General features: G+C 46.1%; 1 protein-coding gene across 1 annotated transcript in view; it reads right to left on the minus strand.

Moving 5' to 3' along the window:
* Positions 1-20,499, minus strand: part of CACNA1E (calcium voltage-gated channel subunit alpha1 E) — a 432,299-nt gene that overhangs the window by 299,511 nt on the left and 112,289 nt on the right. The window contains exons 5-6 of the mRNA XM_058430474.1: positions 4,661-4,766; positions 3,734-3,873 (exon numbers count right to left, since the gene is read on the minus strand). Of these exons, the coding sequence (XP_058286457.1) occupies positions 3,734-3,873; positions 4,661-4,766 (246 nt within the window). The remainder of the gene's footprint in view (positions 1-3,733; positions 3,874-4,660; positions 4,767-20,499) is intronic.

Below are 20,499 nucleotides of genomic sequence, written 5' to 3' on the forward strand. Positions count from 1 at the left end.
CCTTCAACTCACACGTGAAGCCCCACCTTTGAGAGTGAACATTTTCCTGATTATACCTCCCTGAGCTCATCCCACACTGCCTCACGGGGACTAAAGGAACCTGCAACCACAGAGCCTTAGAACCATGGGGCCCTTGGGGTTGTGAAGTAACTGACAGTATGGGGAAAAGTGAGTGAAAGAAGGAACTTGGAGCCAGGATATGTGGGCTCAATCCTGGATCTAGTGCCTACTAGCAATTCATGTGCCCTCTCTGATCCTCAGTTTCTTCATCTGTAAAATGAGGCTAACAAGGTCTTTTCTATGGCATTATGAGGAAAAGATGAAGCAATGTACATAAACGTGCTTTCTAAACCATGCACACCCTCAACTTATAGGCCAAAGAACACTAAAGTTTAGGAGGTTGGAGGTCACAGGAGAATGTGGTAGCCCAGGCCCCCCAACTAGTCATCTCTTAGCAAAGATCAATAAGAGCAGATCTTACACTGAGCCAGCTGACTGACACCTCAGCACCCACTTCCCTCCTGTCAGCACTGAGAGCTGAGAAGTTGTGCAGCCTCAGCCCTGAGGCACTGTGTCATGCTCCAGCACCTGTCATTCCTCCTGTGCACAGGGGAAAATGGGAGGTGACACCTGGAGATGAAGTGGGAAGGAAGAGCTGTCAGCAGGGACTGCTGTGGGTGCAGGTGCCAGGAAGACAAAGGGGGATACCAGGTGGCCTGGAAAGGAGGCTGCATGGGGCAGGGGTCAAAACACCAGCCCTGGATCAAAGGGCACAATTCTGACTCCAGCATCTGCCATTAAGAGGCAGGTGTGATCTTGGGCGAATAACTTACCCTCTTTGAGTACCAGATGACTCATCTCTAAAGTCCACTTTGCCTGCCTCCCTGGTTGGTGTCACATGTCATTGAATCTACAGCCCCAACAATTGTAAGATGCCCCATAATTTTATGTAGCACTGAGAAAGAAAAACATGCTGTCGGTTAAACTATATCATGCCATTATCGTAAGACACAGGCTGATTTCAGCAATGCTCCAGCATGAAAAACGTGCATCTTAGAGCCACACAATGTGGTAGATGAGAGCATCATGTGACTGTAAGACTAAATATGATCATCCATTCCTGTGGGATAGAACCGCAACCCTCAGCCCCTCAGCAGGGATCTCAAGAGGACCAAGCTCTTCGCCTGGAGCACATTCACCCATGAATTGAAGAGAGAGAAAGGGAATGGTCCATGCTGAGAAGAGGGCTAAAGCAGCGGGTCTGGAGGAGGAGCAGAAGCAAAGTCCTGTGAGTTCGGATGGAAATCAGGGGCTTGTGAAGGCAATCCACAAAGCCAGCGACATCTGAAGAGCCACTAAAAAGGGAAGATGTGAGGGATGGGAAAGAGAGCATAGAGAGGACAACTGACTCAGCCAAGCTCAGCACCTGCACTGACTCTCGAGCACCCCCTGGACATGCAGGCAAGGACCCAGGGGCCCTTCTTGGCTGTGCTGACAAAGAACATACAGGTCCCTGTGAATCTGCTTCTTCAACAACCATGTAGCAACCCTTATTTGCAGAGAGATTAACATCTACTGGAAGTCTTCTCTCATGCAGTCAAACAGTCCAGTTTCTCCACCTCCTCTCAGCCATCATAGGTCCCAGACCCCACACCAGAACAGCTGTATACTCCTCCAGAAGTACTTCTTCAGCCTTGTAAAATGTCTCGTAAAATGTGACATCCAAAAGACGTACATTGGAGCATCTTTAATAATTATTTATCACAGCAAAAAACAGAAAGAATCCAAGTGTCAAGTAATTGCAAAAATGAGAAGCAAGATGTGTACATCTACTTAACAAACTGCTGATCAGTCATTACAGATTTTTACCAAAATATGCAATAACATGTAATATGCTCACACTATATTGGGAAAAAAAAAACAGCAAAATTACAAGCATTTAAAAGACAGCTTGCTTAGCATCGAAGGCCTGGAAGAAAATACGGAAAATAATCAGGAATTTTTCTGAATCAGTGAATTTTTTTTCTTCTTTTGACTTTTCTGTATTTTCCATATTTCTTTAATGAACATATAATCATTTAAAACAAAACTAAATGGACTAGCCAAGAAATTTCAAATGGATTCTGCCACATATAGAGCTGAGCAGGACCAAGAATTTATATAAACTTATTATATATACATTACAATACTCTTCTTTTTTTGTTGTTCTTCTGTAGTGACTTATACAACACTTTTCTTCTAGATAGAATCATAACATTTCTAAATGATTCAGATTCTCATACAGGCCTCTTCTAATACAGCACATATTATTTATTTTAGGGACATTTACAACATTACCCAATATACTTCTGTAATACTATATAGAAACTATATCTTCATATACTAATTCATATTTAAAATGTAGTAGAATTTTCTTTTAGAAAACTAACCTCCAGAAAATCCTTTTGTAAGGCAACAGATATTTTTAAACATGAATAGTCATCCCAGTCTATTTATCCATTTCCCATATTGAGGGGCTGGCTGCTTACATGCTTCCATTTACATATTCCAGTCCATTACATCTTCAGTGTTTTCTCTTTCACGTAATCCCAAGGTGTAAAGGTTAAAAAATAAGAGTATTTTGTCTATTCCACAAGACAACAAATAGATGCAATCATTCCCAAGCCCTTACCCTTCCTTTTAAGACTTTATCTACCTTCACCCTTCCTCTGACTCCTCCCTGGAAAACAATTCCTCTTTTCTCCTCTTTCCTTTTGGTCAATCACAGTAGTAGCTAATATTTCGCCTTCCCTGCCATTCTAAGTCACTCTCGTCTTTTCTTCATGGGTTTGAACTCTGTCTGCCAAGCAGTTGGGTAAGGGAATTTCCAGACCACATCATTTGCTGCCACATCCACACAGGACCACTCCCCAGTGCCCAGCCCTGCAGGTACCAAGAGCTACCTGATACAAAGACCAAGAGGAAGCCACAAAAGCCCAGGAAGGCCTGCCCATCACACCATTCCCAAGGCCAACATATTTGCTGCCAACGGCACTGGGTCAACCCAACTTCCTCATACTATATTCATTTCCAAAAGAATGATTTATCAAATATTTAACTAAATGTACTGCCATCCTATATGCTGCTGTGACACTGGGTCAGCCCCAATGTCGTATGGCTATATTAATTTCCACAGAATGATTTATCCAACATTTTAATATGATTCAATTTTATACTATTAATAAATCTGCAAATGATAAAAAATTCTGTTGTCAGAACACAAGTCTCAATTATCAGTTCAGAAAATATGGCTGGGGTCTTCTCCAATGCCCCAGAGAAGCTGCATTTGACTACACCTTTTGGCCCATCTCAGAGGTGCCTCCCAGGCGGAGGTAAGCTGCTTGCTTTGGTGAAAAGGCTCATTGGGGAATGTCACCCTCCCCAGAGAAGTGGGTGTTTAGCCACAGACTGAGCCAAGCACAGACTGGAAAACCAGAAGTGGCAGCTTCCAGACCTGGCTGAGAGTCCTATGGCCTCTGCCTAACACCACACACATCTCCACACAGTACTCATCCTCCTCTTGAGGTGGCTGACCTATGGTCCAGCACCCTGGGGAATCTTAGCCTTGAACTTTTTCTTCTGCCCCTACTCTACAGATTGCTGTCTTTCCAGCCCAGGTTCCCTGTCCCCAGCCACCTCATGATACCAACTCCCTTCATACACACACACACAGAGAAAGAGAAAGTGGACTTACCCACTGAGGACCACGATGAAGTCCATGACATTCCAGCCATTGCGGAGGTATGAGCCCTTATGGAAGATGAACCCCAGGGCCACAATTTTGATCCCAGCTTCAAAGCAAAAGATCCCAATGAAATAAGGTTCTGTCTTCTCCTGTGGGGATGAAGAGCAGAAGCACCAGTGAGAAGAGGACTGTGCTTTATGAGACACAGGCAAAGGCACAGCCTGGCCCTTCCTGGATGTCTGTGCTGCACCTGCCCATGTGTAGGTGGGAAGCAAGGGTGCTAAGGGACCCTTGCAGGCTGTCTGTGACTCAGGAGTGCACAGGACAAGGGAGACCCAGGGGAGCCAGCTGTAGAAATGGACAATGTGAGGGTCACACCTAAGGGCTAGACTTCCTTCCCAGGAAGGTTCCTGATGGCCCTGGCTTTGCCCTGAAGGAGTTTGCTGCTCTTCACAGAAGTTAGAAGCTTGAAGGTTGTCATCTCAAGTACACACATGGATTTTAGGCAATTTGTCTGCTCTTTTTAGGGGGAATACGTTAGATGTGTGACTCATTTCTTTAAGGAGAATAAGGACGTAAGCATTGGGAAGTTCATAACCACAAATACACACAAGCACTGAGCATCCTTCATCCTCTCCCCTCTACTCCCCACCTCTTCCTCTCATGTCAGAAGTCCCTTAGGAAAGAGGAGGGAAGAAAATGGGCCTGTGCCTGCCGTTTCTCCTTCCCTGGCTGCCACACAGCACAGACACAGTGTTTGTAATCTCTTCTTTTCCATGCGAATCCCCATGGGGTCTGTCATTAACTTGTCCCCCAGCAAAGGGCAAATCCCTCCCAGAACTCACAGGCAGGAAGGGAATGGGAGAGTGATAAAGCAGAGGAGAAGAAACCAAGAAAGACAAAAGGGGGAAAGGGGAGAAGGAGGGAAACACATACCAGTCTTCGGGACATGGGGGTCTTGTCATCCTCAGGAAGATGCTGCTCCAGGGCCAGGACGATGCAGTTGGCAATGATGGTGGCCAGGATCATGTACTCAAATGGCGTGGGAAAGCGGAGTTAAGGAACAAACTCACCAGAGAGCGACACAGCCTCCAAGATGGCTGTGCCTATAAACACACAACTCTATCAACCCGCATTGTGTCTGTGCAGTTTGCGTGATTTTTATTTGTAAACAGGCAGGCAGGCAAGACAGTGGATGGTCCTTAGCATGTGAAACCAAAAACATTTGTGCCTGGTCTCTGAACACAAAGCATCTTCTCCAAAAAAAGAACTGGAGTGTCTGCCATATGCCCAACTATATTAGGTATTGGGAAATGTTGTGTGCTGTCCCAAACCCTGTGTGTGTGTGTGTGTGTGTGTGTGTGTGTGTGTGTGTGTGTGTGTGAGAGAGAGATGGGGTGTGTGCCCACTGTATGCAAAAGTATTAAACTGGTCCCCAACACACAGCCTGCCAAGGGCTACCCATGCCCACTGATCGCAGGGGGAGTGCTCCTCCCCTCCCATCATGGCTGTAACCCAGACCTCTGAAAAAATGCAGAGCAACCAGGGACCACACAAGGACCCAGTGTCCCGTAAGCCTTCTGAACAGCCTAGGTTGCCCTGGGCCCAGCATAGGCACCCAGAATCCCAGACTCATGCTGCAAATTAAAGATGGGAACCCAGCAGTGATGCTGGCCAAGGAATCCATACCCTTTCCTGAAAACATGCTTGGGCGATGGGTCCAGAAAGGGAACTGACAACACGCATACAAGTCACTGACGAAAGACAGCAGAAGTTGAGAGCGTTGAGAGTGGTATTCCTAAAATGCAGGCCATGAAATACTGGTGCTATAGGAACTTGCAATCAACCAATGAGAGAAAGCCTGGGTTGGGTAAAGTTAAGCAGGTTTCTCCCCAGCAGGACTTCTTGGGGCCTTTAATACTTTTGCATACAGTGGGCACACACCCCATCTCACACACACACACACACACACACACACACACATACACACACACGGGGTTTGGGACAGCACACAACATTTCCCAATACATAATATAGTTGGGCATATGGCAGACACTCCAGCTACTGAGTGAATTCAATAACAAATCCAATAACCAAGGCTGAAAATGGAAGGGGGAAGAAAGGAGGAAGAAACGTAATTAATGCCATCGCAGACCCCTTGTTCTCCCCAGTCTTCAAACCACTGGACTGGGTAACGACGCTCGTGCACAGATCCAGCTGCTGCAATCCATTGCTTTCCTGGGCTCACAACTGGAGTCCTCTCTTCTAGAATCTCTGCATCACTGAGTAACAGAAGAGCATCTGGAAAAGAAACAATTCTCTCCATGTGAGCTTCCTTCTATTTTAAAATTCCACTCAGCAATGTACTTCTGGGGGAAGGAGAGGCTTGCTTTGTCCCACCTTATTTTCTTCTAAGCGTCTGCATCTATATGAAACAGAGACTGATCACGAATCTGGAATCCCGGACAGCCAAGTCCAGTCCTGTAAGAACCACAGTACAGTGAATGAATGCCGGCTTTTCTCTGTTAGATGTTTTTGAAAACAGGTGAAGTGCTCCCTGTGCCTTTTCAAAAACAGGACTATGACCCCTGCAGGAAGGTTTTGCCACATGCTCTGAGGGAGGTGGGAAGGACTCTCAGAAGAGAAAGAGGGAATCACCAGCTCCCAGCACTGTCATTCTGCATGTTGGGATTTCATTTTGTGATTACGTTACGACAAACACAAGTTAGCTACTGCAGCTGGTCTTGCTGAGCAACCTGTGCTCTAGCAGATTCTGGAATCCAGGCAGAAGAGAGGAGCAGTAGATCTGGCAAAGTGGAGAGAAGGAAAGGGACTGTTCTTATCTCCCCACATACCCAGACAGGCTGTGTAGGGTGCAGCGCCTGGAACCCTCTCGTGGAGTTCAGGAGGGCAAATCACAGCTATCCCTGCAATGCCCCCCATCCTGCCAGGCTATCTGTGGCAATAACACATGTTAAGTTAGCACCTAAGGCATCTCTGAGGAGGGCAGGGCAGTGTGTGCAATGAGATGTGAGCTGCTCACCAGTTGCTCTGGTCTTGGTGCTGGCATGGGGGGCTGCAGGGCTGAGATGCTGGCTGTGTGTGAGCCCCAAGTCCTTCTCTTAATCCTCATTTGGCAGTGCCTTCTCCTCCCCCACCACCATGCATCCCTGAGTCACACTGGAGAGTCACACTCACTCGCCAGCAGCGGACCGCCATCATTCCTTCCCACGCACCTCCAGCACTCACACAGCACACAGACCCCAGAGACCACTCCACAGGCCTCTGCTGCCCTGAGGCTCAGCCACTGGAACTAAAAACAGACCTGGCCTCAGGGGACTTCAGAGCCTGTCCATTGCCTCCACACCCCACTGTGCCTGCTTAAACCCTCCCACTCAGAGGGAGCCTCCCCACATGGAAAGTCCCTCAGCACCCATGGGCATTCCTCTTCCTTCAAACACTCTGGGTGCCAAGCCCCTGACAGCCAAACATGCCAGCAGACATACACCACAGACGCCCACCCAGCTAGCATGCCCACCTTCTAACGACTGGCCCCCAACACACAGCCTGCCAAAGGCCACCCATGCCCACTGATGGCAGGGGGAGTGCTCCTCCCCTCCCATCATGGCTGTAATCCAGACCTCTGAAAAAATGCAGGGCAACCAGGGACCACACAAGGACCCAGTGTCCCGTAAGCCTTCTGAACAGCCTAGGTTGCCCTGGGCCCAGCATAGGCACCCAGAATCCCAGACTCATCCTGCAAATTAAAGATGGGAACCCAGCAGCGATGCCAGCCAAGGAATCCATACCCTTTCCTGAAAACATGCTTGGGCGGTGGGTCCAGAAAGGGAACTGACAACATGCATACAAGTCACTGACGAAAGACAGCAGAAGTTGAGAGTGTTGAGAGTGGTATTCCTAAAATGCAGGCCATGAAATACTGGTGCTATAGGAACTTGCAATCAACCAATGAGAGAAAGCCTGGGTTGGGTAAAGTTAAGCAGGTTTCTCCCCAGCAGGACTTCTTGGGGCCTTTAATACTTTTGCATACAGTGGGCACACACCCCATCTCTCTCTCACACACACACACACACGGGGTTTGGGACAGCACACAACATTTCCCAAACTTGCTTCACCTTGTAACTCTTTTTTTCAGAGCATCTCTCTTGAACAGTGTTCCCAGGAATATACCTGGGCAGCCTGACACAAGGTGGGGGTGTGTCTGCCAGTCCCCAAGAGCTGGGGGAGGAAGGCTGATGGATCTGACTGGAGTGAAACCAGGGCCTCTTCCATGTTATCCCCTGTCCTTGTTCATAACAAAAGTGTTCACAACAGTGTGGGGCTCACCTGGTCACTCCTCACAGCTGGAAACGTCTCATGCAATTTCAGACACCTGCTCAGCAGATCCAAGAAGGCCAGTGCCTGCCCTGGGAGGTAGGACTGGGCACGAGTACTTTCTCATTCAAGCTGCAGACCTCTTGCATTCTCATGGGTCTATGTGGGGTCTATGATTGTTTTGGGGGGTTGAATCTTCTTCCCCTGAAAACCTGAAAGTGATAAGCACAAGCTTCAAAGTAGATGGGTTCTCAGTGCTGAGCTTGCAGGCAAGACAGATCCTGGCAGCCATATGCCTCCAAGGCCTCCCCACTCACAATATCCACTTGGACCATGGCAGCTCCTCCACTGCCCCTGACTCCCCATTCACAATATCCACTTGGACCATGGCAGTTCCTCCATTGCCCCAGCTCCCTGCTTCCACGTCCATATCTGCATTTTCCTAGCCAATTAACCCAAGTATATTGCTCCCTATAAGGACCTTTAAGCTCAACTAGCCCAGAATGTCTAAGTGCAGATATGTGAGGCTTGTGGGGACACAGGCTAGCTCAGGAAGGTGTAGCCATCACCACTGGAAGATGCTCCAGGCAGGGGAATGGCTCTTGGCCCAGGTGCTGATGAGTCAAACTGCCAGTGACTGGCCAGGTATCTGGGTGGCTGAGAATTCATGAGGTCTTGATAGCTGGTGCTACCCAAGGCCCTAAAGTCTAGAATCTAAAGGTGGGAGTTTGGTAATTCACAGGTTCTGAGAAGACCCTATTCTCTCTTCCTCTCCAGCCAAATCCTCTTCCCACCATCTGACGTGAGGCCCATTCAGAGCAGCAATCTTCTGGCTTAAAAATATTTGTTTTTTGCTTTACATTTTTAAAATTGTTCAGATATATATGCCCTTGAGAGGGATGTCCCTTTCGGCCTTATAGGGCATCTAGACCTCAGGATGAATTCATGGCTGCGGTAATGAAGAACCTGTGGTGAGAATGTGGAGATTCTGTGTAACTGTGGGCTAGGTTAAAGAATGGATAGTGGCAGGGAAATCTCAGGGGAGGTGAGCAGAAGAGGCCATCCAATTCTGCCTAGGCCGCAGCCACTCTCCCTTACAGCCCTGTTCTTTAACCTCTTTTCCACTTCCCTTTCTGAAGATAGCACCAAGAGGCATTTACATCTAGGTGCTTCTGCCACCACCTGCAATGGCCTTTCTTCTCCTTTCCGGTCATACATCAAGACCAAGCTGAAATGCCACCTTGTCAGTGAAAGTTTCTCCCCATGCCCCACAGCTCTTTGAATTGTGTGACTGTATTATTTCTTCTCCTATTTAAATCAAGAAACTGTATCTTGAAAGCAGGAGTTTTGCTCGTCTCTCTACTGGCAGTGCTTAGCAGAGCCCATAGTATACAGTAGGAGCTTAGTCAATGTTCAATGCAGGTAGGAATGAACATGAGGCATTCACTGAGGAGCCATTATAAAGACAGGGCTTTGCTCACCCACTCTGGCCTCAGCCATGGCTCCTGCTCACTCCCACCCTTGCAGGCTGCCTCCGAGGCGCCACTCCCATTTCTTCCCAACAGCAAAACTTCACACCCCAAAGCAATGGCTCTGCTACATCCCCAAAGCGAAGAGCCTAGACGGCAAATAACACCCACCCACCAGTCAAGCTAGTGCACCTCAACCTGGCAGACTGGACAAAAACATGACTTGGAAAGGTCAAAGGGAGCTCCGAGTCACCACGGCCTCAAAGACCATCACCCTTCATGGCAACCATGATCAGGGACAAGATGGAAGTCTGTCCAGGACTCTGACTCTTTCTGTTCTGGAATTCAGTGACACTCATTACACTCTGTGCCTGACACTGTGCATATTTTAGGGAAGAATATCTATCCCTGGTATCCAGATTGCTTGTGTTTTGAAATCTTGAACAAATGGAGATGATGGGGCAGTAAGGACTGGGAGTCCCAGGGCAGGACCTTGCCTGCCTCACTCACCACTGTGCTTGGCACACAGTGGGGCCCTGGTAACCATTATTTTATTAATAAATTAATACTCGATTGATAAATGAATCATACAGGGAAACTACAGCCAGAGGTATCCTTACAAAAGGTACCCACACTCTCCACACTGTATACCCATTTGAACTTTTTATACTGTCCACTGTAGACACACATGATCTATTTAAGAAAGAAAATAAACCAGCATACATGGAAGATCCCTTTCATGTTTAAAAAAAAAAAATAAAGAGCGAGAAGGCCAGGTGCGGTGGCTCACGCCTGTAATCCCAGCACTTTCGGAAGCCAAGATGGGCAGATCATGAGTTCAGGAGATCAAGATCATCCTGGCTAACACGGTGAAACCCCATCTCTACTAAAAAATATACAAAATGTTAGCCAGGCGTGGTGGCACGCATCTGTAGTCCCAGCTACTCGGGAGGCTGAGGCAGGAGAATGGCGTGAACCTGGGAGGCGGAGCTTGCAGTGAGCTGAGATCGTGCCACTGCATTCCAGCCTGGGCAACAGGCTGTCTCGAAAAAAACAAAAACAAAAAAAAGAGAAGGGAGAGAACGAGAAAAAATTCTGTCTTGCTGGAAGGATGATGAGTCTTCTCTCGGTAGCAGGGTTATTTTCACTTTCTTCTTTACTCCTGTAACCATTTTCTGAGTGTTCAAATGAGCATGTGTTCATTTATAACTATAAAATCAATTAAAGCTATATGTATCCTGAAAAAAACAAATCGACACAAAAACCTATCCCAACCTGAGAGTGAGGAGGAATGCAATGGCCAGAGAAATCAGAAAAAGACTTTGGAGAGGATTAAATGCGAGAGAATAAAGGGACCTGGCCAAAATGAGGAAATGACTATGAAAGCGCTTTGAAACCTGCAAAAGACACCTTCCTTCCTGCCTTCCCTCCTGTACCAGCTCACTGCTCGCTAGAGGCCTCATTTCATAAACTTTACTGGAAATCTCCTCGAACACCCCTTCACTCCTCACTCCCTCTGAGCCCATTAATGAGGACCTGTGTCACTCCAACTCTCTTTCTAGTCTAGCAGTTTCAAGACAATCATTAGGGAAATGATAAAAATAGGTTCACTTATTGATTTATCTCCTTTACCCAATGCTCCTTCCTTCGAATGGTTGACTTGTTTCCTTAGCAACATGGCTAATTTGAGCAGCACAACGCGACCTGCACACCTGCCATTTGTTCATTTCCTTCTTGAAGCACAGAAAGCTGGGGCAAGGGTGGTGATGCTGGTTCTGCTGTCACCGGAGCCCTGGGGTCCTGGCCTGGAGCTGAGCTCTTCCTCTGCCTGGGCCTGAAGAGCCTCCCCATCATCACCTCTCAGGTACAGATGTGCAGGTACATCCTTGAGAAGGACTTAGTCAGGCCTCAGGCAGTAAATATTGGGTGTCCCCGGGCAAACATGCATCTCTATCACCACCAGGGGGCTCATCCTGAAGACCTCTGTACTCAGCTGTCTCCTCCCAGAGCCTATGACATCCCAGCACTAAGAAGGCCATGCTCTGAGGGGTAAGGGGCCACCAGAGACAGGCAGGCAGATAGAATGCTGTGCGCTCTCCCAACTTCAGCCTAATGTGGAATATGCTTTTGTGGGAAGCAGTTGGTGGGCACTCAGGCACTTCCTGGAAACTCCTAGGGGGATATAGAAGAGTCCACAGTCTGAGGGGAGGCATTCCTCAGCCTCCTTTACCCATTTCCACCCCTCGCCCCAGACCCTACAGGAAGACCTGTCTCCTTTTCTCCCTTCAGTCTCACGTTTTTGGATGTCTAAATCCAAGAGATTAACAGCCTCAGAGGATGGCATGGACGCCTTCATGCATGTCTTTCCACCTCTTCCTCATGTGCACATAAATGTCATCCTAATAAGTGGACTTTGACTCAAAGACAGTAACAGAGAAAGAGCCTTGACTAGTCTGTGATTCCCTATTAGCATGACACCAAATAGGCATTTTACATATGAACAGGAATGAAATACAGCTATCCAAGCCTTCCGTGCAACTTCAGAATCTTCTTCAAGACCTGGAATGCAATGGAGAAAATGTAGCTTGGTAATGGAAACCAGAGCCAGGCCTCCGACTGCAAAAGCTGTCCCAACACAGTACTCAAGAGTCAATGAAGGGTTATGACCATCCATTCCCACAGAACCAAACAAGAAATATAAAAGGACTGAAGCCTAAAATGATACCGGAATCTGAACTCCCTGTGAAAACTGTAAAGTGTTGCACAAATGCAGTTACTTTCAGTATCCTACTAACTCAATCTTTCAGCATCTACTGTGGCTCGATACTTTGGGGAAAGCATCTGTTGGTGGTCACAGCCTCCAGCCCTCAGGAGTGGGCTGGCTAGCTGTAGCCATGGGCTGACACGGAGACCAACCCCAATAAAGGATTTAAAAGAAAATTATGGTAATGGTCCTCTGGGAAAAGAGCAAAGACATTTGGCCCAGAACCTCCTGAGAATATGGAAAGCGCTTCCAAACACCAGTCCCCAGAGGAGGATTTATGAAGCTGATGGCTCTGATGCAATCTCTCCCAGTGATTAGAAGGGATATTAATCACACCCCAGGCCAGGGCTAAGAACAGGAGGGGTTGAACCATCACAGAAGTCTGGCTCCAGTTCCCACAGACCCTGATGGAAATGCAGTGAGATCATGCTGGTGAGATCATATGACCCTCGTCTGAGCCGACTGAGAAAGATACATCTGTCCTGGAGGGACAAGTAATGCCAAAGACACAAGACCTTGTGCCTAAAACCCAGACATAGCAATAGTTATGACCATCACTTCAACAGTGTGTCTGCATCCCTCATGGTCTTTCTCACCTTCCTAGAAGCAGACATTCTTACAGAAATCTCTGCTCCCTAACCTGTCTACACAAAAGGAAAATTCAAACCAGCCCTGTTCAAACAGGCCTGGCCTGGCCAGACACAGTGGCTCATGCCTGCAATCTCAATACTTTGGGAGGCCGAGGCGAGTGAATCACTTGAGGTCAAGAGTTCAAGACCAGCCTGACCAACATGGTGAAACCCTGTCTCTACAATTAATACAAAAATTAGCTGGGCATGGTGGCGTGCACGTGTAATCCCAGCTACTCTGGAAGCTGAGGCAGGAGAATGGCTTGAATCCAGGAGATGGAGGTTGTGGTGAGCCGAGATTGTACTACTGCACTCCAGCCTGGGGGACAGGGCGAGACTCTGTCTCAAAAAACAAAAACAAACAAACAAACAAACAAAAACAGCCCTGGCCAGGCCAGCTCCCTTCCTGGAGGGATGTTTCACATTTTCTCCAGATCATGGCACAAAGTAGAAGTGAGTATGAGGTAAAAAGATGGAGAGCCAAGAGGGCTTTCTAATGCCTCTCAGCAAGCCGCCCCACCCTGCCCAGGTGAGAGGGCCCAGGTTAAGAGATAAGCTATGGTGCAAGGAGTCTTGGCACAGGGCTCCTTCTGGACTTCTTTGCACTCAATCCTATGGCTGCCCTGGCAGGACATGGCAGCCCAAAATAGACCAGCCCAGAAAAGGGAACAAACAGACAGAACTATTCCTGGAGATTCTGAGGAGCTAGAGATGAACTTTTCAATTCTCTGAAAATAAATGTTAACCTTCCAAATTTATCAATATATGGACTACCTTCCTATTTGGGTAGTCCATACTTTTAGGTTTCCTGTGTCTGTTCTGCGCTGATCAACAGAAGGTGAAACACACACCACCTCCAAAGGGCAAGAGGGCTAAACCCCTGTGTTTCTCCACGGGATAGTTAGCAGTGCACAACTCTGGCTGCAAACCTGGAAGTCCACCCTGCGTATCCCTCCCCTCCCCTCTCTAATCACGACAGGAGACATGCACTATCAACAAGCAGAAAAACATGAAAGAAGGCTCTGCCTACTCCATACTGTCCCATATCATCATCTCATTGCTTTCCTTAGTGCAATTTTTCTCACCACCCAAACTCATCTTAAAAAAAAAAAAAAAGACTAAAAAACCAAACCCCTTTTCTTTTTTTAAAACAAAACAAAACAAAAATGCATCATGTGACTTCCAGCCTTAACATCAGTTTTTTAACTTTGGTTTCCATGGTGGTGGGATGCAACCTGCCATCGCCATGACAACAGCTGCCTCTGTTCAAATTCACCATCTGACAGGCAGTCCTGAACAGACATACACCTCTCTCCTTCTTAATCCCTCTCTCTCTCTCTCTCTCTTCCCCCCTCCTGCTGTCAAGAAGATGGAAATGCCATCACACCTACTCCTAAAAACCTAATGAATGAAAGACAAATAAAGCAATATTGAGAACATAACAAAGAGGCAGAGAACTCCCCAAAAGGCCTTTTGTTTGCCAGTACAATCCTGCTGCTCTCTCATGGAGGTCAGTGGACTCAGTTACTCAAAGCAAAAGATCCTAAGCATTACTCATTTAATGCTGGCTGTGAAGGCAAGTCCAAATTCTCATTACTTTAGACCAAAGAACTCCCATCTGACTCCCAGGACCCTGCCCTCTGGATAAAATGGCTGAAAGGAAGTGCACGTGATTGCTACTTTGGTGAACCAACACTGAGGTCAGTTCCAGACTCACCTGGGCCCTGATTCCCAAAGGATGGGGAGTGCTGGTTCTGAGAAAATAAGACAGTACTGTCTCCCTCCCTCCTCCCACTGCCATGCCCCTTGCAGTTACAGACAGCTGGATAAGTCTTAACAAATTCATTTGTTTTGTGTGTGACTGGATCCTGGACTCAAAACGCTGTCATTCAACACACAGTTTTGGTGAACAGCAGACAAATGACTGAATGCTACAGAAAAGGGAAAAAAGAAAAGGGGAGTATTAAAAGCCTCTGGAAGAAAACAAAACAGCATTGGGAAAATTACCTGTTTCAGAAACGAGAATTTGTGTTTTGATGACACTCTGATGAATTGGAGCCCATCAAGAGTTCTGGCAGCAACGCGCATTTCAGGGAAGATGACTATGAGGTGCAATCAGCAACCCCACCCAAGACTACACCCTACTTCATATCAACACCAGCATCATGGAACTGAGACAGCATAAGAAAAATGAAAAGCCTTTTGTGAAAGAGTCCATAGATCACCTGTGGGAGAATGTTTATTTTCCTCTGAAAACTCTGCAACTGTGCCCTGGCATTCAAAGACACCTACTGAGCCTGCAAACCAAGTGAGATAATGTTGAAAGAACTAGGGATACTCAGCTTGGAAAGGGAAGACTTGAGAAATACATCACAGCTGCTTTCAAATATCTGAAGGGCTAGCTTGTAATAAGGGGCTCAGATGTTTTCTAAGTTATTATGGAGGCAAAGACTAAGACCCAACGTGCAGAGTACCCATCTGAAGACAGATCTGGAGCAATAAAGAGAAGAACTTCCACTGTTCCACAAGTGAATGGACTATTTTGTTAAGTAGAAAACTAAGTGTTGTGCTAATAGATGTTTAACATTGGGGGGAAGCCCCAATGTGTAGCATTTGCAAATTTATGGGGTATAAATACTCTCTCCATGGCCAATTTCAAGCTACCATCTTGACATCACTGAACATGGGGTCTAGAAGAGACACACAGAGAGGACACTCAAGAGCTGGGACAAGCCAGTTTCAGCACAGCACTTATTGTGAGTTCCACATCCCCAGGGGAGTGTCAAGGATGTTAAGAGGTGACTCCTGTATTCGATGGTAGTCACGCTGGATCAACCTTCATATGCATAAAGGGTGAACCAACCAGGTAGGAAGCAAGGTCAACAACTCTTAGTCCTTTGCTCAAGGGCCTCCTGGGTGAGCCTTACTCTGTCCTTCAGCCTCAAATGGCCTCCTCAGCCAGATCTGCATTCAGGATGTCTGGTCTATCCCCCTCATCACAGAAGGCTGTTACCTGTGCAGCTGGAGGTGTGTCGGAAGCAGCCACAGGTGAATGGCTTTGTCAATGCAGTGAAACATAAGAATTAATCACCCCATTCTCTCGGGCTAAATTTCAAGACACCCAGGGGGCTCCTGCTATTTCACCATAGCCTGCAAGAAAACTGAGAGGGAGCAGCCAAGACGTGATCAAAGTACACTCAAAAGAAACAGAAGGAAGTCAGGTAACTGGCTCCCCTCAGTCTAGAAGATCAGTGGATCTCAGCCATGGCTGGACCATAGAATCACCTGGAAAGCTTTTCAAAATTAAGAATACAGGGGTCCTATCTCCAGAAATTTGGATTTAATTTGTCTTCGCTGCAGTCTAGGTATCAGCATTTCTAGAAATTCCCAGGCTGATTCTAATGTGCAGCCAGGCTTCGAATGCTGGAGACCAAGAAAGTTAATGGTGGCCTCCAATCAGCTGAGATAACAATGATGGAAACTAGAATCCCGGAGGTGCTACAGTGGGAACTGAAAGGCACCTTAGAGTCTTTGTAACTATTCCAACACACTCATTTTACAGATGTAGATGCTGAGACCAGGAAAGGAATGAGATTTTTCTAGAACCAGGGCTAGAAACCTCTCTGTACTCTCAGCCCTATGCCCTGAAAAGCTTAGAAAACTATTATCAGAATAATCAAATAAAATTCCCTGGTCTCTTAGCTCCAATTGAGAATTCTAAAAGAAAGGGATCTAAGAATCTTTTTATTTGAGCTGCTTCCTCCTTCCCAGGAGTACTCAATTGTTCTCAAAGAGCTACCTCTTAAGGCAGAGTCTGGATAGTTTGCCTTTCTTAGGGCTACTGAAGAGCCCAGCAACCATTCTGAGATGAGTGCTTGCCTAAGCATCCATCTATTCTCCCATCTGCTGAGATCTGCTCTTGGTTTCACACTGGGTAGAAGTCCATTGCCTACTGAGTTTTATATTATCATTTCACAAAGTTCTCCAGCAACGTATTTGGGAAAGAAGAATATTAACCATTTTTCTGAGTCACCATTTCCGATTCTCACTGGATCTCTGCTGGTTGGCTTCACCTCTGTGAATATCTTTCTCTTGTCCATTCCTATTTTTTCTTACGTAAGTCCTTTCTTATTAGTCATGCTCCTTATATCCAGCCTCCTATGCCCCAAACACCAAAAACATATACTTGCTAAGGATGAGGAAGACCCAGAAGAGAAAGAAGGGACTAGAGGGAAGATGATTGAGCACAGAAAGGGTACAGAGGAAAGAAGAGAAAATGTGACAAAAGGATGCTGGCACTTGGTCAGGGGCCCTGGGTTCTAGTCTCTGCTCTGCCACTTATTGAGAGACTTGTGGCAAATCATTTAACCTCTATGGCCTTCAGTTTTCTTATGGATAAGTGTGAGTTTGATTCAAGTTTCTCTTTATTCTCTATAAATCTAATATTCTAGTATTCTGTGATGCTAATGAGGAACATGATGGGAAGGGAAATGGAGGAGAAAGAAAGAGCATACATGATTACAACTGAGAGAATCCACTTTTGGTGAAATTACTAATGAGGAGATCCCACAATAACATTCAAAAATGGAAATCCTGGCACAGCCAGGGACATCTTGAAAGGGTCTAAAGTCCATGGAAATACTTCTAAATTGTCGGGCATAGGAGCTCCATGACCAGTTGGATTGGCTAGCAGCTTCTCTAATAGAGTTAATGAAAAGCTAGCATCCTCACAATGGTGGCCTGGGGGTGAACCATTGTGGAAAAGCTGCCCTTTTCCACAAACCTAATATAAGCCTCTTCTATAGTCTTTATCAGGATATAAGAGTGTTTCTGCAGTCTCTCTATACCCCAACCCTTATTTCTTTAAAAAGCTGCATTCAGTATGTAAAATTTCAAGAGAAGGTCATGAAAGCTGCCACCTCCACACTATGACTCACACTATGGGTACCCCAGAACAGAAAGGACTGAGGGTAGACTTCTCTGAGAACTGGAAAAAAGAAAATGGACTTTCCATGCTAATACTGAAAGGGGAACTGGCATTTCCAAACCAAATGCGCTCTGCAGTGAGATAGAGGAACTGTGGCAGTGGAGTTTTGAGGGTGGGGGAGACAAAATAGCAAAGATCTCAGATTCCGACTCAAGCTCGCATTCCAGTGACCCAGGGCAGGATGTCTCAGGTCCATTTCATGATGACCATAATGATGAGAAAGAGATAGTTGCTCTTCTCCCATCTACTGATCCTTCACTCCTTCATGAGTTAGCCTCATACCCAATGATGCTGCAGATAAATGCAAGTAGTTCACAGTGTCATCCTAAAAAGATACTCTGTTAGGGAAGAGTACCTGCTGGTCTTCTGGTCTAACCCAAGGCAGCATGAAACAATGGAAAGAGAGCAGCCAGTGGCACCAGTCAGACCACATCTATCTGTGACCTTAGGCTAATCATCTATAAAACGAGAACAATATCCACTTCACACGGGGTTGGATTAAATGATATACTCCTCTAGAGCACACTGTGGAGTGCCTGTCATACAATAGGCATTCGTTAAAGGTTAGTTTCCTCCATCCATTCTCAGGGATGCATATTGAGGAACAGAAAGCTCTCCAGGCCTGGAGGGAGGTCCCTATAGAATAGTGGTAAAATTCTATGATAAAAAGACACGAAGGTAAGAGAAGAAGAGAAATGGTAAGGCATATGATTATGCAGGTTGTTCTGCACCCAGCCTTTTTCACAGTGGAAGTACAGAAAGCTGTTAGAAGTTCTAATTTCCTAGAATCTATTCCTTTGCTTTGCTCTCCTGAGCCTGTCTACTGATGTTTGTGACAGAAATGAGCTCAGTCTTTCTCAGCCTGTACACTCTTTCTGAGTGGGCATTTGTTACTCTTTAATCATCGCCAGGGAAAGAGGTTACCCAGAGATGTAACATCCTTATCCATAGAACTTCAGGTGGGGGGAGGTGGTGGGGCAGATGGTGATCTCAAAATAAATAAATACCTCTCTATGAGAAGGGAGGGTGCTCTTGCCAAAATGCCCAGATCCTCGGATTGACACAGGCCCATATTCCTCAGACCTGCTCCCTCCTCATGTTACCACATCCACCTACTCACCCCACCTCCAGACAAGCCCACACCCTTCAACTGCTCCTCATATCAACAGACTAGAAGAACACATGCATCCTTGTGCATCCATATGGCTCAGTTATTTCACAAATACAAATTTCCATGCAAAAACAATCCAAAGTTAGCAGAAAGGAGAGGCAGTTCCTTTAACTTTTTAGGCCCACTCCTTAATTTCTTTTGAGTGCTCTGTCGGGTTTCCGGAAGCCAAGTGGTGCATCCTAATTCTCCATTCTCGTCCACACCAGTAAACATTTCCCACAGGTAAAATGCCCCTAATATCCCTAGCAGAGGACCTTCACCAAGCTCATAGGCAAATTTCCAAGAGTCCCAAGCAATGGCGGTCTCCCCTTCCCCCACAGCACCCTAACCCTTTCAGAAGCTTCCTCCACAGTTAATGAATTCCAATCTTTTCTCTCTTATCTGATAGAACAAACACAGAGGCCCTAAATACCCAAGAAGCCTAAGCAGATAGGAAGTAGTTAGCCAGGAGGCTGGCAACCTCCAGGAAGGAAATCTGCCCAGATGCCAAGGATCTAAAGGGGATGCTTCTACATGCCATCCATCAAGCCATCTGAAATTTTTTGCTACCATTTTTGTTCAAACAAAGACAAAATCAAGTGAGTTTGTTTAAGGTTATAGATCATTTTAAGTATCCTATCTGTTTTTATCAAAAGCTTGCTGGGAAAATTCCACATCATTATTGCTCCTGAAGATATTTTTTCTGGTTGTAAATCCAAATGTGTCCTTAGGTACAATACTGGTATAAAATCAGCATTAGAAACATATAAACGAAACAGGTTTTGATGTATATATTTTAAATTTTATTTTTAAAAATGTAAACCCAATAACTTTGAGAAGGAAGAAAAAAAAGCTTGTGGAAAGACTATTTAGCTTCAGTGATTAAGAGCGCAAGCTCTGATCCAGGCCTCCAGCTCTTACTGTGCGATCTCAGGGAAATGAGTTAACCTCTCCACACCTTAATCCTTCTAACTGTGAAAGACAGAAAACAAGAATGCCTATCTCTGTAGGACTGTCATGAAGAATCAATGCAATAATTCATGGGCAGCACTTAGCACAGTAATCTGGCACATAGTAAACGTTCAATAAGTGTTATATATTTATAAATTCTATCAACATTAACACTAATACTAATACCTAATATATTTGCAAAGGGCTTTCATACACATTAGCCAATGCTAACCTCACAACAGTCTTATAAGGTAGGCAAAGCAGGGAAAGTGACCTCCACCTCACATCTGAAGACACTGAGGCTCAGGGAGGTGATGAAACCAACGCAAGGTCATGTAAACATTATCTGGCAGCACTCGGGTTAGAAACTTGGTAAGAGCCAGGAGGAAGTAGGACAGCATTGTTGGAAAGAGAAAACATAGCTGCAGAAGTTTAATGTTTATGTATCTGAAATTAACCATATACTAATAACCAAAATTTATTCACAGCT

The sequence above is a fragment of the Hylobates moloch genome, unplaced genomic scaffold (assembly GCF_009828535.3).
Source record: "Hylobates moloch isolate HMO894 unplaced genomic scaffold, HMol_V3 SCAFFOLD_18, whole genome shotgun sequence".
Taxonomy (NCBI): domain Eukaryota; kingdom Metazoa; phylum Chordata; class Mammalia; order Primates; family Hylobatidae; genus Hylobates; species Hylobates moloch.